Genomic DNA, 27,559 nt, shown 5'->3' on the forward strand with positions numbered 1-27,559 from the left:
TATTTTTAAACAAATAAAATATTTATTAATAGTTTAAAAAATCCAATGTAATGCAGTAAAGCTGCATTGTACAATTTCTTTTGCAGTCTTTTTTCTCCCTTTTTAGACAGTCCATTAAAATTCACAGAAATACATTCAAGGTGGGGCGTGTAACCCCCAGTAAATACTTATATAGCAGTAGGTACATTAAATGCCTCATAGAGGCGTGAGGAGTGCTGACTGTTTTGCTATGCTCCGATGAGTTTGTTCTGGCGTGGCAAAACCTTAAGTACTAAAATGAAAATATTTACATGGAAAATTTATATCATTCGAAATGATCTTTGCTAGCTTCTTAAAATATTCAAGTTCTGTGGAGTTTGTGTGTAATTGCCGGCAGTGAAGAGAATGATCTAATCGTAAGAGGCCTAATGGCTTTGTGCTCCCGTGCAGCCATTTTTCTTGGTTTAGCCCAAGGCTGTCAGTGCCAATCTTCAATTTGCATGTGCTTTTCTCAAAAGTGCAATCTTTACAGTGAAATCTGGTTCAGACGTATAGCAATCCTTCATATTAAAAGCTTGATTTCTGGCCAATGTGATTCAGTTTATGGACAAAGTTATATCTTGCAGCAATTGGCCTTCTTGTCCTGAATGCTGAGCAACGTCACCGGCTCCTTGTTTTCTCCTTCCAAGTCTGTACATTTCTTCACTTCTCTGCAGTGGAAATATGCATAAGCAAACTATTATTCTAAAGCTATAAAATGATCCAGAGAAACAGATATGTCCGTCCCAGTGAGATTACGTTGATGAATAGAAAATGTATAAGGAACAGTGGTCCCTTAATTCCTTATGCTGCCATTTTTGTTCTATTGTTGTATATACAGACTATGCCAAGACAATAATTACTGGATCTGTTTAACCTGGATAGCATAAAAAACACATTTAAAAATTATCAGGGCCATTTTAGTTTTTATGCTCTACCTTCACATACCTCTACTCTTGCTCCTGAGCTATTAGATGGGAATTATTGATACTCTAAATAGGTGTTCATTCGCTTAAAGATCCGCTCATTTGGTAAAGTCGCCAAAGCAGCGGATCTTTTCCCACCTTGAGGTATGCGATTTCAGGTTGATCTAATCATTTGCCCCTCTGGCAACCAGGCAGTGGTTAAAATGAGAGATTGGAATATAAATAGAGAGGGACTGAATATAGTAATAAAAAGTAACAATGATAAAACTCAAAAAGCAATAGTTTTTGGCTCTTGGGGTCAGTGGCCCCCCATTTGAAAGCTAGAAAAATGTAGGAAAATAATTTGAAAACTATAAAAAAAAAAATGAAAGACCAATTGCAAAGTAGCTATGAATAGGACTATAGCTATAACATACTAAAAGTCAAAAAGGTGAACCACCCCTTTAAAGGAATTAGACCCTTAAAAGTTTCTGTATCTTACCTCATATTAGTTTCATTTGCTAAGCCCAATATAAATGCAGTAAAAAGTTGTTGCTTTATTCCTAATTACACAAGGAAATATCACAGGACCAGGCTAGAGAAGAACACTACAGGCTGCACTTACCTAGCAAGGTGCAGAACAGCTTCTACGACATTGGTGCCATCTTTTGCACTGGTCTCACAGAAGAGGGAGCTATAAGCCTACAATAAAGGAACTCTGTATGAGGCACTGGGCAAGGTCCCATCTGATTAAATATCTACCTGAATCCAACCTGTGACCATTCTAGATTCTCGTTACCTACCATGGCCAACTTTTCCCCCATTGAAGTCTGAATGCCATCCAATTCCGTCCTTATGTCTGTTTTGTTGCCAATGAGCATCATAGGAATGGGTTTGTCAGAAGAGTTCTATAATGAGAATAGTAAATTATGGGGCACAGTCAGACACCATGAGTATATGTGAAACATTATACACTGTCACGACTAGTGTTGCGTGGGGCAACAAAGAGTTGACCCGACTCTAACCCGCCAGTGCCCAACCCATATTGAAATATTGGCCTATTTCTTGTGACCCTGTTAACTGGAACAACAATAAGTTGCAGAACCTTACCTTGATCTCGTCTATCCACTGTCGCACATTAAGGAAGCTCCTCTCAGAGGTAACATCATACATCAGCAGAACGCCGTGAGCCTTGCGGAAATAGGACTTGGCTATACTGCGGAACCTTGTGGGAAATACACAGATTGAGACTTTATGGATTGCCAGAAGCAAAAATGGAAACTCAGCGACTATCTGGTAGGTAATTTTTTTTTGTTTCACTTAAAACAGAGATTAGCAGCCTGTGGCTAGCCAGCCCTTTAGTGGGATTCTAAGGGGCTGATTTACTAACCCACAAATCCGACCCGAATTGGAAAAGTTCCGACTTGAAAACGAACATTTTGCGACTTTTTCGTATGTTTTGCGATTTTTTCGGCGTCTTTACGAATTTTTCGTTACCAATACGATTTTTGCGTAAAAACGCGAGTTTTTCGTAGCCTTTACGAAAGTTGCGTAAAATCTTGCGATTTTTCCGTAGCGTTAAAACTTACGTGAAAAGTTGCGCCTTTTTCGTAGCGTTAAAACTTAAAAAGTGCGAAGTTTCACGTAAGTTTTAACGCTACGAAAAAAGAGCAACTTTTTGCGCAAGTTTTAACGCTACGAAAAATCGCAAGATTTTACGCAACTTTCGCAATGGCTACGAAAAACTCGCGTTTTTACGCAAAAATCGTATTGGTAACGAAAAATTCGTAAAGACGCCGAAAAAAATCGCAAAACATACGAAAAAATCGCAAAATACCGATCTTTACGAAAAAAACGCAATCGGACTCATTTCGACCCGTTCGTGGGTTAGTAAATCAGCCCCTAAGAGTTGTAGCAACACTTGGCGGGTCACAGGTTGTCTATCCCAGATTTAAAGATAACCTCCACCTATAAACATAATTTTAATGGAACAGTTCAGTGTAAAAATGAAACTGGGTACATAGACAGACTGCGCAAAATAAAAAATGTTTCTAATATAGTTAGTGAGGGGATGTTTAAAATAGTAGCCAGAACACTACTAATGCTTTTAGCTCTCTGACCTTTTAGGTCCCCATACACGGGCCGACTATAGCTGCCGATATCGGTCCCTTGGACCGATTTGGCAGCTAATCGGCCCGTGTATGGGGAGAGCAGAGCGGCCTGGCCGACCGATATCTGGCCTGAAATTGGCCAGATCTCGATCGGCCAGGTTAGAAAATCTGGTCGGATCGGGGACCGCATCGGCTCGTTGATGCGGTCCCCGATCCGACTGCCCCATTGCCGCCCACATAATCCAATCGTTTGGCCCCAGGGCCAAACGATCGGATTATTTTTTTTTTTTACCTAAATGCTCCCCGATATCGCCCACCCGTAGGTGGGGATATCGGGGGAAGATCCGCTCACTTGGCGACATCGCCAAGCGAGCGGATCTGCTTGTGTATGGCCACCTTTAGTTAGAGACTGTCTTTAGGGGGGGCACATGGGACATAACTGTTAGTTCGTGAGAACACAGGTCAGATTCAAAAGCAAACTAACTAAACAGTTATGTCCCACTTGTACCCGGGGCCATTTTAATAAATGGGCAATTGCCCAAGGGGGGGGGGGGGTACTACCAGACCTAATGTCTGCTATAACTTTTGTGTGTGTCAGAAGGTTTTATGGGTTAGGAAATTGTAGGACTTTAGGACCTGATATATCATTACAAGCCTAGGCGTATAACTGTATACCAAGCAAATGCTGTGCTTGGGGCAAGAGAAGTAGTTCAGGGCTATTATTTATATGACTCAGTCAGTGCTATTTTCAGCCAAGTCTCCTTATCAAAGCAGCGAGCAGATTGCGCACAAGGTCTGTTCCTACCTCTCCTGGCCAGCTGTGTCCCAGATCTGTAATGTTGTGTGATCTCCATCAACCAGGAGCTTCTTTATCTGGAAATCAACACCTGAGGGAAAGCAAGAGAAATGAGTGGCTGCCTTTTTATAGCCAAAAGAATGTGCTAACTGTTATTTAGGGATACACCAGGTGGAAAGACAAACAGAACAGGCAGGCAAAGGTCCCATGATGCTGGGAAATCTACAGTATGGATCTATTTAAAAACATTTGCAAAAGGTAGTCAATCAGGTCAGGCTAGCTGCTGACTGATTCCTATTCTACAGTGCAGTGTGTTGCTGGCCCCCTGCACACCCTGGAAAAGGAGGCAGCAGGAAGTTAAACCGATGGGCGAGACTACATTTTTTAAGCACATTCCTTCTAAATTTAAGAGTGTACCATGCACTGGGATATTCTTGTTTATACACAAAATGTGCCCTTTAAAGTTAGCAGAAGCAGCTTTTTGGTACCAGCTTTATAGTATGCCAGAAGCTTAATATAGACATGTGTGTCTGAAAAACACACAAACTAGGAAGGATCATGAGGAAACACATGATCAGCATTACTAGAGGCTGGGTTGGTGGGATGGAAACAGAACTACACCCAACCTAATGTTGTTGGAATGTCTCCCCGGAACTCGTTCAGGCACAGTCTGAGAAGGAAACTGGATTTCCCAGAACCAGCATCACCAGCAAGCACAAGTCTGTATATTGGGCTGGACGCCTGGGAAACCTCTTCTGATGGCACCCCCTGTTTCTGTAAAGACATGAAGCACAAGATAAGCAAGCACACCCAGAATGTATTCTGTAAAGGCAACATAATCTGCATCGTCTGCACATTAATGCTTTTGCTGGTTACATCATTGCTAGTGTTGGCCGAGTTGCCGCCACACCTAATATTCCCCCGGCCATATTTATTTCGGTGGGGCATATATCTTCCCTAAGGGAACTCTCAAATCCTCTCAACTTGCACCTGCATGTGGAAGCCTGATGAGCAATGCAGGAAGCAGGAAATACATCACAGAATGACATGACACTTGCCTTTTAGAACAGAACAGAAATTGAAAGTGTGTCATAAATGTTATGAAATCAATAGTAACCAGGCGCTCTAAAAATATATACCTGCATACCCATCATGATCCCAGGCCACTGGGACTCCTCTTGTGGAAATTTATGGGCAGTTTATTTGGTATTGGTTTAGCCACAAGGTGCAGTGCCAACAAAAAAAATGGTTCAGCTTTCTTAATCCAATGATGCCTTCTAGAAATGCCATTCTTTTTAGCTGTATAAGAAGCTTGAATAATGTAAAAGGTGTCTTTTAAAGGTCAGGGAAATGTAAATCACTAGGGACTTCTGGGACCATTCAGAACATGACAATGGGTAGTTGGCAGAATTATACCACTGGGCCAATGTGATATTTAGCAAAGAGAAGCACCAGTAGCACATTACCGACTGTAATCATTGGGGGGTGCCTAACATATTGTCACCACCAGTTATTTTGTTTCCCTGTCCTTTAACCTTATGGCCATTGTAACTGCTCAGCACAACAGAAACCTGTGTTGTTAGAAGTTATATGCAGAGTCAAATAACAGTGCATTGAAAATGCGACAGCTTCAAATAGGAAATCTAGCCCCTGTATTAAACTGGACAATGTAGCCAATATAGAGGTGAAATATGTCTGTAAGCAATATGCAACTAAACAGAAACACTTATTTAGGATGATTTTTTTCTCAAAATCTTAATTTAACCTCAGCCCCCTAGAATGAAGGAGACTTTCTAATGCATGGGATCACTTCTACTCACTCTGGGTGTAAAGGCAGGAAGCTTTCTCTTAGATGAAGCTGAAGACTCAGCACGGCTTAAAGGGCGAGACGGGCTCCATTTTAGTTTTCCATCTACTTCTGACTGGAAAACAATATTAAAGAAAGCAAATTAAACAACAGATTTGTATAAATCATTTCTGTTTCCAATAATCAGTAGCCAAGTGAGCAGCCATGCAATGGGCATCGAAAAACTACCAAAAAAAAAAAAAGTTACCTCAATTTCTGAGTTTCCATAATGGATGCTTCCATTCCAGCGTTCCTCTGAGCTATTGCTATGCTCACTTCCAAATTCACTGTCCACATCACTGTAGCCCACACTGCGTGGCAGGGATACCCCACTGTCTATACATCTGTCAGCCCAAGTGGCTACATCAGAGAATTTCCTGTAGGGATCTTCATCTGCTGTAAAACTGGAGGAAAATTTACAGTGTGAGGGGTGCATAGACCAACGAGACAAATCACTTAAATCCCTTTGATCCACAGACTCCCCATTAGTAAACACTTGTGACTTAAACAATTTAATAAAATCTTAATTATCCAAAGATATCAGAACTGGGCTATTCCTATATACTGCAATAAACCGAGAAAGAGAGAATGTAATGCTGACATATGCTCTATGCCCCAGAACATCAGCAATAGGTCATAATCAGGAACAAAAGTCCCATTGACTTTAATGCATTTCAAGACTTTTCACTGTTTGCAAACAGATTCGCCCATCACTAGTCATTGCATATGGTTAAAGTTACATTTTATTGAAGTCTCAAATCAGGTATACAGTTTTGTGCATTTTGTGTTTCTAATGCACTTAATCATAGGCTGTGATTAGGTGCATAAGGGTGAAACGTGTACATTTGCAGCTTTAACTTAACACCTGACAGTCTGCTCTTAATTCTTTTTGTGTCTTTGAGGCATATTACGGCTGATTTACTAACCACTGTAATGGTTTCACAACATATCTGGTTTCATTTTCTAACATGCAGTATGCTGGTCATTGTTACTGGAAATGGCACTGGTGCAATTTGGCAGTTACATTAGTAATTCAGTGCTGGTTTCTCTAACAAACAAAACAGAGCTTCTTTCTACTCTGAGAGAAAGAATATAGAATGCTCAGCCAATTATAGTTTGCTATATAGTTCCACTTGAACTCATTCACCTTGGGCAGTGAACCTGAGCATCTGTACAACAAGGACATAATGTGGCCTTCCTGAGTTTCCTACACCTGATGTTACAGAGCTACCCCACCTTGCGGTTTGGAGGCAGTAACAGTATTCTCACAGGAGTGCTAATCTTTTTACCCGAGAGGTGCAATAGCCCAGGGTGTTAAATATCTCTTTATCAGTAGTCATATTTTAATAGCATTTATGATTTATGTTTTCAGAATAGAAGGTATGTAACTATTTTATTTCTTTTACACATTTAAAGGAGAAGGAAAAGCTTAATCATTAAGGGGGGCACCCCCAGTGAATGTCATTTCTTACCTAAAACACAAAAGTGCAGGCCAAATTCGGCCAAACCCTGAATACCAAAAAAGATTTGGCCAAATCTGAATCCTAAAAGGACGGTTAAAATTTTCATCTACCATGTTCATGTGACAAAAAGACACATGATTTTAAAGATTCGTATTCTGTTCAGCCAGGCACTTGGCTGCATTCGAATCCTCTTGAAAAAGGCCAAATCCCAAACCGAATGCTGGATTTGGTGCACCCCTATGCATAATTAATTTAACCCTCTGGCGGCAAACACAATAGCTGTAGAAAAAACATGAGGGGTAATTTATGACCCTGGGGATGCCAGAGCTTGTACCCCCCTGCCTCCTGCACTGTCCTTACCCCCTGACCAATTGCCCCAATTTGCACAAGGTACAGGGTGGGTAGGGAACAGGAGAGGGGGATTTATTAGTAGTTTCATGAAAAGAATAAAACAATTACAAAATGTGCAATTTTATATTCATTCTTCTAGCTTTAGATCCTCAGTAGGACATTCCCATATACCTTACCTACTGTAGGTGATCACAGAGGGTTCGCTGAGTCGACTGGGGGAAGAATGCTGAAAGAAGAAAAGGAAATACAATATATTTATAGTGAGTTTGGTCATTCTTGCTCTGGCAGGGCCTGAAATGCTGGCCTATATACACAGCTTTCTGTGGCTGAATAACTTTGGAATAAACAGAAAAAAATCTTTGTCTAGATCTAAATAAGAGTTGAAGAAAAAAGTTATAATTGCTATTTCTTCTGATACTTCCTTACTTTCTTGGTACTATCAAGAAAAAGCTTTCATAAAACTCTGCATCATTGTATAAAAGCCAGTAGATACCATCTAGTAAAAGGTAGGTACAGAGCCCTCAGGTCCAGACTGGGATTCAAAGTAGGCCCTGGCATTTAGAGCACACAGAGGCTCAAACAGCCCCACAGGCCAAATAAATAGTGACTGCCTATGGCATCTTACAGCAGCCCCTCACGTTATGTTTGTTTATTTCTCTTGTGTACTATGTTTATGTGTTGAGCATAACCATTAACTTCACAGTAAACCATAACTGTTAAAATCATGAAATAAACTCACCCGTTTCCTTTCATTTTCCATATTGGTGAGAGTAGAGCGCATGCTGTCATTATTGTCATACAGAGATTTGTTGGCTTCACTGCAAGTAGGATACACATTCTATAATTAACTCTCATTTCAAAATATACACTACACTAATTAGCATACGCAAATTACGATTCCGTCCGGGATTTGGAAAAAATCTTTTACAAAGGAATCAGGGTTCGACCTAATACCAAAATAGTGGATTTGGTGCATCCCTAGTCTGCCTACCCCTACTTTACACCCTGTGTGAGTTATCAGCAGCAATTTGGTCCTTAGTTCATGAAATTCCAAGATGCCGCAGCGGCACAATTTGCCAAAGTCGCCTTGAGAGGAAACTTCGGGTGTCTTCGGCAAATTGTGGCGCCGCGTATGCCATCCCACCGACGATTTACATTCTAGCCGGTGGGATGGCATTGCGGGGAGATTAGTCGCCCGTGACTATGAAGATTTGTCACGCGGAGACTAATCTCCCCGTGTGTCACTGCCCTTACTCATCATTATCATCATTTATTTATATAGCACCAGCAAATTACGCAGCACTTCACAATAAATTTAAACAAATGGGGATTTAACAAACAGGGGTACAGAGTAATAATAGGATCAGAGGGCCCTGCTCGCAAGAGCTTAGAATGTAACTGACCTTCAACTTTACCTAGGAAAGCAAGTAGGCATTCTCCCCTTAACTGGCCCTCGGGCTATGCCCCCTGCCACTGCTTTACATTTTGGGTAGCTGTGGGGGGGACCAGGGGCCTACTAAGAATTTTTATGACCCCCTGCCTGCCCAAGGGCTATACAGACTTGTATGCATGACTTTTTTTTTTTTGTTTAACACCAGTCCACAAACATCACATAACTGGCCCATTTGTTGCTATACATATAATGTTAGGAAAGTTCAGGAGTCTCCACATTTTTAGTTCTTAGTTTGGCATGGAAACTCTCTGGAGATTATTTACTCACTTTAGTATCTGAATTTGGTTTGCAAATGTTCTTCGTTCCTCTACCATACTATTCAGCAGGTCCTTCTCTCTACATTTAATAGGAAAAATAATAATAAAACAAATGATATTCTAAGTACACATTCTAATGCTCTGTTTGGCTACAACTTTTGATTTTTATAAAGGTTCTAATGCTGTTATGGAATAAGACTGGCCCTAGCCCCTCCCTCTGTGTCAGACACAAATTCCTGCCCTTTTCATACCTTTCCTCCTTGACACAACAAAAAGAAATCCAACAACAAAATAAATTATATTAATCAGCTATTTGTCATAGACTGTAAATTGCCTGGCAGTTGCAAAATTCATATGGCAGTAAAAAAAGGAAACTCACATTTAATCAGAAACCATGAAGTTCTCTTCACCCCTGCTACAGATATGTAACTAATACAGTAAGGCACACCCATTTACCTGTTATGGTGCGACTGCTGATCAGCCATGTAGTCCTTCAGTCTGTCCACTTCTGTCTGCAGCAGAGAGATGTCCGTTTGTGCTCTAAGCAGGTTCATCTTCAGCTCCTCGTTCTCCTGAAGAAAAAAAATTGAAAATGACAGCTCCAAACAAGTTCCCACCACATGGTGCATAAGGTTAACCCATGCTTATAATGCTACTGAAAGGGAAATTTTGCTTGTTTATACAGAGGGTATTCACTTTTAACATGTTTGCATTTCACATTTTTATATAGTGGCGTAAAAATATAAGTGCAAACATCCTACATTGTTGAAAAAAGCAAAAGCTTGTTCAGTGGTGTATAGTGTAGGATTAAGGCTGGACAGAAAACTCCAAGAAATTCAGACAGGATTAGCAATAATGGATTTCTCTGGTAGTCTTCGGGCAGATAATTACTGCTCATTTATAGTTCATTCCTAGAGGAAACTGCTTACCTGTGAAAGGTCAAAGATCTGGTTTTTCAGCTTAGCACTTTCCTCCTTGGATTCCATTGCCAGCCGTTCATCCTTGTGCTTTAGGGAAACATGAACAAGTATTTTGAGGTCATTATGGATTTATAATTGTACAAAAAAATTCCCACAATTTGTCTAGCTGAGCAGAGAAGACTTGTGTACTTGCTGATGTTCTAAAGGGATACTAATGAGTAAAGCACCTAATAATCCTGTTAAGTAAGATGAACTTTGTCTTTTGGCATGTAAATGCACAGTACCCATGAAATTGGGTTGTAGGATGTGATTAAACAAACTTTCTCCTGTAATCCACCCAGACAGTGTGTATTATAGCACTGAAAAAACAACATTAATTACATACTGGCACAGTAGTTTTAATTCCATCCAGAGTACTATCAGACTATCTGCATGGAGCCTGTACTGTATGTTCTGTCCATGCCAGCATGGGTTTCAGCCAAAGTTTTAAAAGCACACCGGCAGGTGAATTCACTTCTAATTAAATTAACTATTCTCTGTGTGTTTGGAGTGGGGCTTTAATGACTGTGGGCAGGCGCATTAGGACTACAGAACCAGTGAAAAGAATGATGCCACTTGGGATTGCCTTCTTCTATAATGGAAGGTATAAGGTTAATGAAGGATGCTGTGGGGTTTCTGTAGTTAAGTGGTCTGTAGCCAATTTGGTTGCTGTTCAGCAAGTCTCTGCCATTTTACTTATATAAATGCATTTTAAAGCATTGGGTATTTTATTGTGCTGCCCCTTTGTGCCAAGCCAGTAGCAAGTGAAAGCTAAGGGATAAACACCCCTTGACTGCTACCCATTTGTTGGGACAGGAAAGCAGCAAAAATCCTCAGCTCTGTTCTAATTTCTGATGCTGAAAGGTGCAAAGTCCAGTCTCCTCTGGTAAAGCTGCTAAGGGTGAAACACTCCCAAACACTCTGGCATAGCTGACACACAGGTTATAAAACCTGCCTGACCACATAGACACCTAAGGTTAAGCACATTAACTGCACCATTAAATTCTGGGTAAGGGTTCAGGGGTTACATAACTATCCTACCACACTTGAAAACATATCAGTTGCTGATTATAAGAACAATAATTCTGTATTTTAGAGCAGAACTTCCAAAACTACAGTATATCATTCCAATGCAGCTAACAGCATTAGATAAAGGGGCACCGCGTGAGGAAGATTTGAACTGCATGGGGATATGCTCATCTAGATTTAGTTTTACACTGCTATTATTATTCTTCATTTTTATATAACGCCGACATATTCTGCAGTCATTTACAGAGATTATACATCATTGACATCAGTCCCTGCCCCAGAGCAGTTTACAAACTAAATCCCCAGTACTTTCACACAGAGTAGTGTCAGTTTTATCAGGAGCAAATGAAAGGAGTTGTTCACCTTCAACGTTTTATTCTGTTCAGGTGTTCCCAGATGGTACTTTCTATTGCTTTCAAAACATTATTTTGACAATTTTTCTAAAAGTTTAATGTTACAGGCTGGCAGCTCAATAATCTAGGAGCTGAACTGTTACAATTTGCTACATTAGTGGGTACATTTCTCAGCAGCATCTGTCCAATGTTAGCAACTACTGTATCAATTATAAAAGCTGCCTTAAATTAACTGTTCTGTGCAAACTGGGTAAATAGATAAGCTATGCAACAGATGTCTCACATAATAGCCAAAACACTACTTCCTCCTTTGCAGTTCTCTAACCTGTTACCATTCATTAAACAATCCGTGACTTGGAGGGGCACATGTGACAAAACTTTTCAGTTAGTTTGCTTCTAAATCTGACCTGCATGCTAAGGACTAATCAAACTAACTGAACAGTTATGTCCCATGTAGCCCCCCTCAAGTCACGGACTATAAAGTTAGAGAGTAGAAAGGAGGAAGTAGTGTTCTGGCTATTATGTTAGACATCCGTTCACAACAGCCTTTATAGATTACATTTTTGCCTTACTAACTATATTAGAAACATTTTTTATTTTGCACAGCCTATTTACTATTAATACTGAACTGTTTCTTTAAATTCTTTAGAATCTGCTCCTCTTGTAGCAGTTATCAGCTGTAGTTTTGTATGTAACTCTGTATGTTCAATGTACACACCCATTCCTTGTACAGTGCTGTGTAATTTGTCAGCTCTTTACAATAAAACAACAGTTTCAATAAAAGTCCTTTCATTTTTTTTGTGTGTTATTGGCCCTTTAAATGTTTCTATAAAAAGAGCCACAATTTGCAATTCTCGACTCCTAGCCATACCTATGCACATTGGCCTATAGAGCAAAAGAGAACAGGGAAGGCACTGTGCACCTTTGTCATGCGATCAATCTTTGTCTGCAGGCTGAGGGTTTCCATCTCATGCTTTCTTTGTAGTTCCTGGATAGCAGTGTTCAGCCGCAGCAACTCCTGTAACACAAGGGAGAAAGGGCTGAGCAGAAACCAAGGGATCCAAGTTTCACGCCATGCAGTGTATGGACAAACCACAACAGTATACCTATCTTTTACTACAGCCAACCCGAGCCTTAGGTTTCTGGGGAATGCTTTTGCTCAAAAGATATTGCAACAGAAATATACATAGGCCACTTGATGCCTGTTCTTTTTTCAACAGGGGGTTTTTTCCCACCCAGTGGTGTAATTTCCTTGGGCTCACTATGAAACTGTGTTCATATACTGTACATCCCAACCCAGCTGTCAAACAAATAGTTTTCCCAAGAAAAGTGGGGGCGAGATAAGGAAATAAACAAAAGCATATGGTTATAGTATCCCTATACATTTCCTTATCTCTTGTCAGTGAAAAAAGTTATGAGTGATTTAGATAAAGACCACGCACCAAGCCAGGTGTATGCAGAGTATACATGGCAGCAGAGAAAAGGCTGCTCTTGGAAGTCAGATTTCGGTGTGAAAATATTTAACTGTATTTTTTCACCAGAATCCTGATTTACACGGTAATGGGCTGATGCCATGCCTATCAGTGTGCACGCAAGACAGGGTGGACATAAGCAGATCTGATAGATAAGTATCTATACCAGAGGAGATAAAAGTTGTGTGTGCCACTGGGCTTAAGCTACTGGTACACATGACATTCTTTCTGCTGGAAGAGAAATCGTCAAACTGTTCCTAAATGGATTTTGGCTCCAAAACACCAAAGTGTGCAATTTCATGTGTCCGGTGTATGGTATTCCTTTCGGTGCTACTGCCCTTGGGGTGGGGAGAGGAGTGGGCTGGCATTTTAGGGCAGTAGCGCACAGATCGATTTGGGGCTGTTACACCTGTGCTTTGTTGCTTGTTAGACAGGGAACAAAAAGCTCAGAATCACCCCTCCATTTATTTAAATGTGATCAGGCCTGAACTGGGATTCAAAAACAACCCCCCAACAGCCCAATAGTGACTGTCTATGGCAGTGCTGTCCAACTGGCGGCCCGCGACACCCCTCTGTGTGGCCCCCCACCTGTCTGGCTGCTTTGATGGCTTACCTTTGTGTAAGCTTTAAATGGTATCAGTACTGGCCCCCTGCATGGTTAACACCTCAGATTCAGGCTGTAAACCCCCTGTATTGTTTAAACATGTAATCCACTATGTTGTTCACACCTTTTAATCTCTGCATTGTTCACCCCCTGCAGTGTTCACACCTCAGGCTCAGGCTGTAAGCACCCACATTGTTCCCCTGTTCACACCACAGACAGACTGTAGGAGCAGTAGAAACCCACAAATAATCCCTGCACACTATAAAAAGAACATATACTGTGGTGGTACTGCAATTAAAAAGTTTTTTAATATATAGCTATTGTAAAGACTGTAGGAGCAGTGCCAGCATTGCGTCACTGTAGGCTGCCTGTGTGTGCCATACTCTGCCTGCCCTATGCTGCACACACAAGCAGCATAGGACAGGCAGAGTATGGCACACACAGGCAGGGTAGGGAAGGCAGAGTATGGCAGGTTTTTGCTGTACTACCACCATTAATATGGCTATGGTCATGCGATAACATGGGTGTGTGGTTTCAAGTGGGTGTGGTTTCAAAAAGGGGAGTGGTCAAAACCAGCTTCCATTATCGGCCCTCCACCACGGAGGCCGGAAAAATTCCGGCCCTCGGTACCACAGAAGTTGGACAGCACTGGTCTATGGCATCTTACAGCGGCCCCTTTTGGCATTTTCCAGAATCCACAGATTATTTCAGGGTCGCCCGAAAAAACATGCTTTCAGTCATTTCCAGTTCAAGTAAATGAAGGTGTGACTGCAAACTAATCAACAATCATCCTGTGCTACTGATCAAATGCATTTGAAATAGTTTTCAGTCATGAATAAACTCTTTTCTTTTTTTAAAAAAGTAACCCTTTAATCGAATGTCAGTACCCCTTTAAACTAATTTGAAACTGAGGAAATCATTAGCACCAGGACTCGAGCCATGTCCTGATCCTGTTGTGTCGACCCACTGTGTAGGGCATCTTACCCAATGTATCTAATTCCCCCAAGTGTCAAAACATTAGGTGTGGCTGCTGCCCTTTCACTGCTGAGCACTTATATAAAGTTGTTTATATAGTTTAGGCATTTACAATAATTGCAGGATAATTTAATATGTGACAGTCATACAGGAAAATCAATAAAGAAGACAGGCATCTTAACATCTTAATTGTCTAATGCCAGCCAGAAATGTTAATTGTCATGCCAAGATATAAACAATTATTGTGCCATTATAATTATAGAGTGTTTGTTTGGAGCTTAGGACACTATGCAAATTGCAATGCAATACAAACAGGAATATAAACCAGAGCACAAACTGAACAACCTACAGTTGTCTTTCTTATAGGACACACAATTTATTTAAGAAACTTATTTAGAGTATAAGCACTTTCAAGAGCTCCTTTATCAGTGCTATAGGTGCAAGAAGGGGAAATGGCATCCCTCAATGATAAGTAAAAAATAAACTAAACATGTGGCTCCCTGTGGTCCCTGCAAATTTTTGCACTTCATCCTAGCAATAAAAACTGATGCATCTGGGTGTCTCTCTGCATGGAAAGACTAAACTGGTACAAAAAAATTGCTTTGCATATATATGTGCTACATAAAATAAACAGATAATAATATCATTTGTGTTGGTACTATATAAAATATATTAGTGTTATGAATTTGTATGTTCTCTCTGTGCCTGTGTGGGTTTCCTCTGGGTACTCTGGTTTCCTCCCACACTCCAAAAACATACAAGCAGGTTAATTGCCTTCTCACTAAACCGACCATAGTGTGTGTGAATGTGATAAGGATCTTAGATTGTAAGCTCCTCTGGGGCAGGGGACTGGTGTAAATGATGTATAATCTCTTTAAAGCGCTGCATGTGTCAGCACTATATAAATAACAGGAATAAAAAAATAATTAACAAATTGGTAAATTAGGCCATGGGAGTAATATATTAAGGAAGTATTAGAAGTTTGTGTAATTCTAACATTCTGAGAGTTAATTGTTGAGGGTGCGTGGTACAGGTACTATATATATGAGACCTCTGGGGGTCATGTATTAAGGGTGTGTGGTATAAGCAGTGTGGAATTTCCACATTCCCTGAGTCATTAAGGCAGTGCCTAAGCACAATATTTAGCACTACTCCCCTAATAAATGAACATATTGCTGCTACTTATCTCTTATGTGACTTACACCCAAACTTCAGCCATCATTTCCCCCATACACCCATATGTGACTTACACCCAAACCTCAGCCATCATTTCAGTGGCACACAGCCACAGCTTTTTATCTGGTGCACCAGGTGGGGACAGGTGGCAGTGGCATGTGTAAATCACACGTGCGCACAAGCCTGTACTTACGATCACACAGAACCTGGCCAACTTTTTGTAGCATATGAAATACTTGAAAAGCAACAAGCCATGCCTGGGGGGGGGCTCATCATGTGGTGTCCAAGAAGGCACACAGGGCTGTTGCTCTAAATATTGCCAGGAAAAACCATGGTGATCCTCCTACAGAGGAAACCTTGACTTTTGGCACATACATACATATGGTCTTGTGTATTAGGATAATTACATTTTTACCACTAGCATTGAAAACAGATACTTCCTGTGTCTGTAGTAACTGACATGAATTACATCTTGCCTAGATGCACCCCATGTGCTCATTAACAAGTGGATGCCATTCATATCAGTTATTAGAAACACTGGGCAGTAGAAGGCCATATTAGCCCAAAGGCTCATGTTGCTGCTACGCTAGAACTTGACCAATCAGCAGGAAAAGATTGTCTTGTAGTTCAGAAGCATCTGTCTGAGAGAGAATAGGCGTGATCTCCCCAGCAGGGCACATTTTGTATATACCCTATGCTTTGTGTGTATCATTTGGATACCACATTTAACCAGTTGAACTAATGTTAATGCCCCAAACTTCTCTTACCTCATCTTGTATCTGTCTCTCCATCTTGGTAAGGTGATGCTGTAAATCTTCCTCCATTTCTGCAATCTGCTTGGCTGTTGCCCCTTCAGTCCTACACAGAAAATGCACAGGAGTGAGGAAGAACAGGGAAATTAAAGGGGTTGTTCACGTTTGCGTTAACTTTTTGTATAATGTAGGGAGTAATATTCTGAGACAATTTGCAATTGGTCCTCATTTTTTATTATTTGTAGTTTTTTTTTTTTTTTTTTTCAGCAGCTCTCCAGTTTGGAGTTTCAACAGCTATCTGGTTGCTAGGGTCCAAATTACATTAGGAACCAGGGAGTAGTTTGAATGAGAGATTAATATATTTATAGGAGAGGACCTGAATAGAAAAATGTGTTATAAAAAGTAACAATAACAAAAAAACTGTAGCCTCGAGGAGCAATAGTTTTTGGCTACTGGGATCAGTGACCCCCATTTAAAACTAAAAAGTTGCTTAGAATTAGCCATTCTATAACATACTACAAGTTAACTTAAAGGTGAATCACCCCTTTAACAGAAAATAACAAAGTTTCAGCTTCAACTAAGGTTTCATAACACTCTAAAGCCAACGCAGAAGATGCATTAGCTGCCAAATTGCATATACCTTGCAGGCTGGGATGATTTTAGTACAAGAACAGGGGGTTAGAGAAGACATTTGGCCTGCTTTCTCCCCATCACTACGTGAGGCCCCCACAAAAAAAACCCCAAATACGGGACATTTTGAAAGAGTTTTTGAATGTTCTCAGTTTTATATACATAACGGCTGTCTAACCTGTGGCTCTTGAGCTCAAGGTAAAGTAAAACTCTCAGAACCTACTAAAAAGCAAGGGGTGCTGGAGGGTCAAAGGCTTGACATTTCTGACAACTGAATGTTTTTGCCCTCATATTTGAGCCCTGCATCTCTGTCTATATAACAATATTGCACTTACATTACAAATGCTCTGTATCTAATTTAACTAGCCTGCAGGATGCTTCAATCACTCTTTATTGAGCAGGGCCCTGAACAGGGCGCAATGAACAGGGCTTGTGCTGAACATACTTTTTGCCTTTTGTTTTATTAAGGAAAAGTCTTTGTTTTTGTTATTTCTTGAGCAGGGAAAACAGGGAGATTAAAGCTTACCCATGTCCATGGTCCTTGTGAGTTAGATGGTTACATTTCCAGTTCACACATAATCCCCTGAGAATAAGTGGTTACTTATCTGTAAACCAAAACAGTTGGAATAAATGAAAAAGGGAAAGGTTGTACCCGGGTACTGGTAATTATCTGCCTTTCAAGGAGCAAACATGGAGTAGTTTCAGTTTTCCTCTTCTTAATGTTTAGCTCAAGAAATACCAAAAACATAGATTTTTCATGATAACAACGATGGGCAAGAAGTTTGTTTAGCACAAGCTCTATTCATTGCACTTATATTGAACAAGGGAGTTTACTACCACTTTAAGACAAGCAAGATGTTTGATTCAGTATCCTGCTTTTCCACCCCCCATCCTGTGCTGCTGACATGGCATCATCTCCATTATTCCTGTGTCAGACACACACACAATTGTCTCCAGTATCTGGTGCCCCTCTGCAATCCCCATGATTATAGTTGTCATAGTTACACCACAGGAAGGGTACAGAGGGAAAATCTTTGATCTTGACCTCGGGTAAGGGGGTTACAGATCCATCTTTTGAAAAGTACATTTATTTATTTTATAAACAAACCTTTTAAGTACAGATTCCAACTTCTCAATGTTGAGCCTTTGAGCCCGAAAATCATAGAACACATTCTCAACCAGTCTCTCATACTGCTGAATGAGTCCCGGAACAGATATCCCCTGCAGATCTTGGTAAAAGCCATACAACCACTCTTTTGTAGAACTGCAAATCAATAGAGTAAATATGTAAACTAAGAGATTTACAAACAGAAGCATTCCTACCATATTTACATGTCCCACCACTCAAGGCATATAATTTGCCACAGATCAAATATTAAATACGCACACTAGCCTTTGGCAAATGAAACCCTATATTAAAGTAAACTAAAGCATGCATCAGCTGACAAATTTGTAAAGGCTAAAAAAAATCTATATCTATTTATCTATCTATCTATGTTTTATATAAACATCATGGAAGGAGCAGTCTACAATTAAAATGCATGGGTGCACTAAATATACACTAGGTAAGTATAGCCCAGACTGAGAAACGATATGAACAATGAAGGCACTCACAGGATTTGCTAAATAAAAATAAACAGCAAAATAAACCTTTGGAAGATTGTCTCAGCAAACACGTTTATTATTTCACTGAATGCTTACCCTTTTTGGAGTAAAAATGAAATTGACAAATGTCTTGATACACTTGACCTGATATTTTTATCTCTGCTGCAACTGCAGTTTTCAGATCGCTCTACACGCATGCAATGGGATTTTGATCTTAGTTTGGCTGTACGGGGCCGACACAATGGCAATGCAGATGCCTGAGAAAGCAAACTGAGAAGCACTGAAAATTTGCACAAATTTGTCACCCGGAAATTGACGCAAACTTCAGGGGATTACAAAAAAAATTGAGAGAATGCTACTGGGTGATGGGAGACCGAGGGGAAAAAGCCAAAATCGGACAACCCCCCAAAAACATAGGGAAGGTTTACAGCTCTGGGAAAGATGATCAAGATGCTAGTGCTGCACTACTAATTTTTTTCCGATGAAGATGCCAATTTTTCCTCAAAAGTGCACCAACCTTGTAGAAAAAAAAAAACTTGAGAGATCAAATTCACTGGGGGACATATCAGCATCCCCGAGTGAATAAGGCTTTCCTTAAGTTGTCAGCAAATCGACACCAAATAAACAGATTTTAGAAAACAATTCTTTGCCAAATACATTTCCATTCTTCAAGCTTTTTCTACTTTTGGCAACAAATTAGCTGGCTAAAGTGGAAACATTTGTGAAAAGCATTGTCTGCAAGGCCAAGACGATCAACATTCTCTTACTTGGTACTTATTTTTACATTCCCCCATATTTAAAAAATGATTCACTCAATCTACATCACATACCTCACTCTACCAATATATAGCTACCTGCAACCACTTTCAAGAGCTGGCATTTCATCCAACATGACCAAAAATGTTATTCTTAAAGCCTTAAATCTATGAGGATTGCTACACTGTTAGGATTCAGGGGAAGAAGCGGATTTGCCCTGATGCGCAAAGACCATTTGCCCCCACCATTAAACTCTCTTCAGGCTACTTTTCTCCTGTCCCCCATCATAGCAATGTAAGGACTTCATACACTGCATCTGTGTATTAGTGCGGACAGCCTCCAAAATGTTATTAGAATAAGAAATATAAATATGATCTGGCACTGCCAACAACTAAGCAACAAGTATAAATACATTGTTCATTCTTAGAATGAGAGGCCTTTAGTCTAACTCTACATGTCTTCTTGACTTTTATTCTACATTAAACACAACTGGGTCAAATGTAGTTCATATGAGAATAGCAGCAGGTAGATTCCAATCAGATGGCTGGGTGGGGTGAAGTGAGGCAGCATTATGAGCACAATACACGTTATATAATGCAGTAACTCCTGGTTGGGACTGTGAGGAATGTGGGAGGTAACATGCCCTTTATCTTCTTTAAACAGGTGTAACGCTGGCCCGGAGACTGCCTTAGTACTAGCTAAAATACCGCCGCTGGCATCTCTATTCTGTTTACAGTGTAGGTGGGAATGCACTAAGCTTAGTCAGTGACCAGTGACTCATCCTTGCCGGTATTTGGCCAAACAACCCCTTTTATAAAACTATTTTTATAGCAAAGGTGTGGAACAGCCAAAGTGGTGTTTCTTGCAAAGATGAGAGCAAAAATATAATGCGCCTTATCCTACAAGGTCTCACAGCCTGGCATTCTCAATGTTATTCAATATCACTGTTTTAAAAGACAGATCAATCAAGTTATACAACCCAGTGTTCACACTCTTGAGTAATCATGTATTTAATGTCTATGTGACACAAACGAGCAATGTTTTAGAGTCCTGAGGGAAGCGAACACACCAAAACACATTACTTTTATGTGCAAAGATTGGGCAGTAGGTAATAAAGAAAAACTAAACCCTAAAAATGAATATAGCTACACTATAGTGTATATCCTAAAATTACTGCACCAGCCAAAAGTTTAAGCAAAGTTTAATCATCCAGGACTTCAAAGCTGTGCACAGGAGCTCCCCATCTTGGATTTTGTTAGAAGCGTCAGTGACACTAGACATGCTCAGAGCACTCTGCTGTTGAGAAGCTAACTTTAGGGGTTGTTGCAAATTATTAAGCAGAAAATTAGGCTGGTCTGTCAAAAGCTGATGCTACAGGGCTGTTTATTAAATTCTGATGCAAATTGCACTGGTTTCTGTAACATGTAATCAAAATGTGAAAAAATTACTAATCAAGTTTGTATCGTAACATTTAGTCGGTCCCTAATCTCAGTAAGTGACAGCAGCACAGAGCATGTGCAGTGAATCAGCAGAAAAGAAGATGGGGAGCTACTGGGGCATCTTTGGAGGCACAGCTCTTTCCTGTGAAAGGGCTCAGGTTGCCTTGGGCTTGTACAGGAAACCAAAATATTTATATTATATATAACAACTTTTCTGCTCTACTTCTTTAGTTAGGTTTTAGATCTCTTAATAGGTGTGTGTGTTGAACATCATTACCCTATTAAATTAAAATTTCCTATTTAAAGATTGCGGTTACTTCATCCTGTACAGCACCATAACCAACACAACAGATGTAATACTCAGTATTTTAAATACCGATGCAATGTGAATGGATTAAGAAGTGCTGTAATGAACCGTGAGTCAGCCAACGGAGCTGGTTTTACTAGTCAAACACATCTAACCAGGAAGGTAGATTTGCCAAAAACGTAATCAGGTGAGAATCAGTGTGTATATGAGAGAATGACACACTTATTGCTCACAGGCAATTCACTAGTCTTTCATTCCTTAATATCCTTGTTGCTAAGGGCCAAACTAAACAATGTATTACCTTACATCCTTGCTATTTGTAAAAGTGTATATATAGGTCCTTTTTTCCAATTTATTATCTAAGAAAGGGAATGAACACCAGGTCCTTTATAACTTAGGGAAAGATTCTACAAAAAGAAAAATATTAAGTTAATTATATTGGCAAATGTCTGAATCTTTTGCTGGTTCAGGCAGTTTTAGTGCTAAATAACCTTTTGGGGAGTAAGGGGCCTGCAGTGACATTTCATATCATGGGTGTACCAATTGCAGCCTGGCGTTGTTGCTGAATTTTAACAAATTCCCTATTACCCTCTGACTGCCAAACAGTGTAGCTGGGGATGCTGGGAGCTAAAGTACAACAATGGGGAATTGTAGAAAGCACAGATGAACTACACCTAAACCGATCTAGCAAAAGAATCCCTGAAAATGCCAAGCAGTGTCCCTGTGTAGCTACTGAGGTGCTGGTGTCTCTCGCTGGCCCGTGCCTCTGGCTAATAGAAACAAAACAGCACTTAGGGCAGGCTATTTTCGGTGCAGAGACAAGGCTGTATAAAAGGATTTAATGTCATTAAAATGTGTGTAATAAGTACCATGCAAATCTGTGTAATTGGTGTACAAATTGAGTCCCTACAACAGTCAGCAATGTTCTCTATTAGCCCCTAATTAGCAAAGGTTGTGTATAAAGAAACCTTTGCCGTGTAGATGATGCTTTATAATGACAACTTTCATTGCATCGGTATGTGACAAACTATGAAAGAAGCACATGAAAAGTACACTCTGGTACATATTAGCTTTACTGCCATTCCCTTTTAATTTATAGACTAGAACTAAGTACATGTGTGGCACTACAGAAATACATACACATATCTACCCTCCTTTCCACACCTAGATAAAGGGAAAAAAAAAATATATATATATATATTGATTCAGAGCAATGATGTAAAACCTGATGTGGAGAATGCTTTGCTATTTGCGGTGGTTCGGTGCACTGCCGTGGGTACTGTAACATAAGGGTAGAAGTTAACAGGGTCTGTTAACTCATGTGTTCCCGCGAAATTCATAACAAAGCCACCATAAAGGATCACATGAAGCACAAAACACCCATGTGTAAGAACCAGGCTAGCCCTGCCCATCTACTGCTTCAACTTAGGCATCCAGTTTGGGAACTTATGAGTTTTATTTTCCTGCAGGCAATTTCAGATTTCTCAAGGAGGATCTTGCATCAGCAAAAGGCCAGCAGGTCCTATCTGAAAAGGCATTTCAATTATTATTTAGGAGAAAAGAATTTGCCAGCCAACACACTATAACAGATGGACTTTATAGGTCAGGGATCCCCAACCTTTCTTACTCGTGAGCCACAGTCAAATGTAAAAAGACTTGGAGAGCAACACAAGCACCATAAAAGTTCATGGAGTTCAAATAAGGGCTGTGATTGGCTATTAGGCAGCCTCTATGCACCCTATCAGTTTACAGGGGGCTTTATTTGGTAGGAAATCTTGTTTTTATCCAACCAAAACTTGCCCCCAAGTCAGGAATTCAAAAATAACTTCCTGGTTTGGGGGCACTGAGAGCAACATCCAAGGGGTTGGGGAGCAACATGTTGCCCCCAAGACACTGGTTGGGGATCACTGTTATAGGTGGTCCACAATGGTGCTTTGTCCATGAGAACCCATTAAAAGGTCTGAAGAGGTCTGAAGACTGAAGAGGGAACAGCTACAGCAGTAAGTTCCACTGGGAAGACCCTGCCGAGTACTGTACAAATCATTTGCAGGTTGCTTGAATCTACTATAGACGTCATGTGTTTCAGGTGTAAATTCACATATACTAATAAGTTGTTTTAAATGTCAATAAATATTGATTCATTCATACATATAATTGGTTTCCATTTAATAAACAGAACATATGCAGTAGCCCAAAAAATAGTGGTTCAGGTTCTATAGGGTACTGCAAGGATCCCCAACCTTTTTTACCCGTGAGCCACATTCAAATGTAAAAAGACTTGGGGAGCAGCACAAGCATAAAACATGTTTCTGGGGTGCCAAATAAGGCTTGTGATTGGCTATTTGGTGGCCCCTATATGGTCTGGCAGCCTACAAGAGGCTCTCTTTGGCAGTACACCTGATTTTCATGCAACCAAAACTTGCCTTCAAGCCAAGAATGAAAAAATAAGCACCTACTTTGAGACCACTGGGAGCCCCATGTGAACAGAAATATCCAGGCCCAGACTGGGATTTAAAATAGGTGCTGCATTTCCAGTACACAGAGGCCCAAAGAGCCCCCACAGGCCCAATATAGTGACTGCCTATGGCATCTTACAGGGTATCTTAAAAAAAATCTGCTTTGTTTTATATAATACTGAAATGAGTCCTATCCTTAATAAGAATGCGTCAGTTAATATGTCTTTCCAGAGACAGGCATGGGAGAGTTTTGTTGGCCAAACATATGGCTGAATTACATGATAATACCTTAGAGTGTGAGCAAATGTATGGGAAAATAACTGATAGGCACAAGGGGACACAGCCACATACACATACTGTATATCGCTTCTGTTTATTTGCTAAAGGCTGTTATGCACAGATACACATTCTTTGCATGAATAATGATAATGAATCATTCTATTTGCAATAAAAGACACTTTGAGGGAGTGATATTTTTGACCCTAATAATAAAACAGTTACACAAATTAACACATATATAATAATAATAATAATAATATAATAGCGAACTTTTACACAAGCAATAACTGGCTAAGTAAATCTGCACCAATAAGTGGCTGAAAAGTTTACATGCCACAACAGCTGGGGTCAGGGTGCCAAGGAAAGCTGGTAGGACTAATGCGGGTGAAGGCAGACAAGGCGATTTATTGCCAGGGGGAAATCTGCACTACCTGCAAGTGACAAAGGCACTAAAATACATTGTTACAATCTTACGGTTCACTGTGGCTAAAACCCAGCAATTGGGTGATCGTACAAAGTTTTCTTGGAAGGAAGCATGCTGGGAGTTGTGTTTCTGTAAGATACTGAGCACTAAGGGTTGGGTACCCCTTTGTGGGTACTGCAGCTTGATTGGCCATCATTGCGGTTCATATGCATGCCTTAGTAAGGTGTGATGCTGGCAGTAATAAATCTCTGTCATTCTACTTTAAAGCAAGATGATTTGCTCGATATACTTCTGTACTAACATCCACTGAGAGAACATTAATGCCTCTTTATTAAAGAAGATTACCCATTTCTTTAAAGAATATGATATTTTTGTACAGGCACCCAAAAGGCTCACCTACACCTGGAGACTTTAGACAGAGAAAGGACAACTTGGAACTAAAAATACATTTTAACTAATGATTCATAATGGGTCACTGAGTAGGGACCTGCTCCCCTGAAGGCTCCTGTGTAGTGTAGACCTAGGAGCACTTCTAGTTAAAAGATAATCTATGGAGGTCTTTTATACTATTCAGCTTTAAAGCAAATGTCTGATTTTGTGGATTCCTGTTACACCTGTCAAAAGTACAGAATAGTATAAAAGACCTCCATAGATTGTTATCTTTTAACTAGAAGTGCTCTGACAGCCATGCTCCTAGTGTTTATACTGGCGATTTCTATTGAATTACAGAATACACAACTGCAGGTCCCTTTGTACAATACGGGATTGCACCAATGGAGTCTCATTAAATCCCCCTCCCCGGTGAGTGACAGCTGCAGTAAATAAGAAATGGAATCCCCCCCAAGCAAATGACAAGTGAAAAAGCAAATGAAGCCCCAGACTATTTCTGAGTTGTGCTGCACAGACGCCCTACCTGCTCAGGTGCTGCAGCTCTCCCCTCAACCTGCCCTCAAACTCCTCCCAGGCGGGGGGCTGATGGGAAGGCTGCAGGTTGAGAGTTTGGGAGACCTCCTCGAATCCCGCTGCGAAGTCTTGGAAATCAATGATTCCGTCCCCATCCACATCCAGCATCCGAAAGAGCGGCTCCACCAGGCTGGGTTCCACCCCCAGATCAGTGCACACCGAGGCGAAGTCATCCAGCTCCACCAGCCCGGAGCCCCTCACATCGCACGCTGAGAACAAGCTCTGAAGTCGCGTTAATTCCTGCGAGGAGCCCATGGGGTCGCAGGCGATACCACCCGGCGGCTCTGACTATGGGTCGCACCTGTACAAAGTATCAGCAGCCACAAAGAGCTTCCCCTGCTCCAAATAATGGTCCTGAGATGAAATAGCAACACAAGTCTGTTCCGTCTGTTCCTTATGCGGCGTATTCCAATCTAAAACTCAGGGGTGCACCTGTTACTTGGGGGGGGGTGTATTCCGAACTCCCAGCGCAGACTGAAAGTAACTGTTCAGCACCACACACATACGCAGATCTCCCACATGAGTCGCTTTAAGTCCATAGGGAAGGATTTGTCTGCTCCAGTTCCGATATATAAACACAGCTACATGAGCGGTGTAGGGCAGTTCCTGTATACAGCAGCCCCCAGCTGGAATGATACCTTCCCCGTATGTGCGTTTGGGACCTGTAGTCCCTGAAAGTCCCTGAGGCAAATTGTTCATTCCATTCCTGTAACCCCACCCCTTTCTCTGTTATGTCCTTAGGCACGCACAGTAGCTTCCCCGCCCAGCCCCTCCTGCTGCATACTTGCCTGCCTTTATTGCTTAGGTACAAGCACCACTTCTGTGGAACCCAGGGTTGCCAGATTGGTGTGTTTTTCCACCAGATTGAGCTACTAATTTAAAGCCCTAAGGGGTTTCCAAAGTACAAACCCGCCAAAGTACAGTTTTGGGCTAGGTTTTGGAGCCTTGGCGGGTTTGTAGTTTGAAAACTAACTTTGAAAGTTTTCTTCCCCTAGTGTGCCTGTTCCACTGCATGCTGGGAAATATAGTTTGTAGCTAACAATTAGCCTACAGCTAGAATAAATATGTAACTACAATACCCAGCATGCAATTGGATAGTATAGACAGAGGCTGCTGTTTTCTATTCTTTTTTTGCTCTTTTAGGCTCAACCTGTCTGTTCTACACCCTGCTCCCTGCTCTATAGGGTATGTGATTGTACTATTATTTTCTACTGTGATGTGGGGGCAGTTCTGCAGTTGATCCTTAAGCTTTAAACTTTCAGGATATCTTGGGTCTTCTTAGAGTTGTAGTTCAACGCACGCATATGTATATCATGTGTGGGGTTAATGCAACATTCTGAATCTATTTCTGTAGTGACTTCCTAGCTGGACTGGGCACAGAGGGCAGGGAATTATCTGATGTTAGTAAACGTGTGGATGCAGCGGGGAGCGGGGGGACATAGCAAGAGGAAGCAGCCAGAGGAGGATGCTGGGGGGAGCCGTTAATTCCTATTAATGGCTGTGAGGAGGAGGTAAGATCCTGGGAAGGCTAATGCTCTTCAAACAAGACACAACTTCATGCTTTCTCTGATACCTCTGAGGTAGGGTAGCCCCTTCCTATATCCACTGTCAAATCCAGCCCCTCCCATCTCGGTGACGCCACTAAGGGTCCTTCCTGGCACTAGAAACTCTCATCTCCTTGGAACCCTATCTGCGTATGTTTGTGCAGATCTCCGTAGCCGCTTGTGCCTATTTAGTGTAACCTTAATAACTGTCAGTAGTTATAGGGAGTCATCGGTGAAAGTCCTGCTATTATCAGTGGTTGTAGCTGGCTCATCCTCTGCTAGGCATGGTTCTTTACTAATGCCACTAGTCGTCTCTACTGGCATCTCTATAAGCACTGAACTACAATCCCCAGCTCTCTGGGCATCCTGTGATGTGCAGTAACTGCTTGAATGCAAATTGGGCACCAATTGTATTTAAAGAGATATTACATTGATATTCCATCCACTGATTACCATCTATTGCATTACAATTCAAACATATTAGCCAAGGCTGGTCTGATGGAATAACCATCTCACAAGGTTGTTCCCTGGGCCACCATCAGTAGTCATGGGACACCATACTTCTAAGTTACCATGCCCCTCCCCTTAGGGGACACCAATTATTAGTGCACAAGTCACTTGGACCAGAGGCCAGGC

The 27,559-nt window shown here is 41.0% G+C and overlaps 1 protein-coding gene across 1 annotated transcript; it reads right to left on the bottom strand.

The window, feature by feature from the left end:
- rasef (RAS and EF-hand domain containing) lies at positions 1-26,345 on the bottom strand. Its single transcript, XM_002932243.3, has 17 exons — positions 25,330-26,345; positions 18,259-18,414; positions 16,536-16,626; positions 12,464-12,559; positions 10,130-10,207; positions 9,657-9,772; positions 9,211-9,279; positions 8,230-8,308; positions 7,667-7,716; positions 5,885-6,080; positions 5,651-5,752; positions 4,457-4,604; positions 3,840-3,921; positions 2,034-2,148; positions 1,727-1,831; positions 1,549-1,625; positions 1-689 (listed from the first exon to the last, which is right to left on the bottom strand). Exons 1-17 carry the CDS (start codon positions 25,632-25,634, stop codon positions 593-595), a joined length of 1,962 nt encoding a protein of 653 aa, XP_002932289.1. The 5' UTR covers positions 25,635-26,345; the 3' UTR covers positions 1-592.
- Positions 26,346-27,559: the final 1,214 nt, after the last annotated feature.

This window comes from Xenopus tropicalis, chromosome 3 (genome assembly GCF_000004195.4).
Source record: "Xenopus tropicalis strain Nigerian chromosome 3, UCB_Xtro_10.0, whole genome shotgun sequence".
NCBI lineage: Eukaryota > Metazoa > Chordata > Amphibia > Anura > Pipidae > Xenopus > Xenopus tropicalis.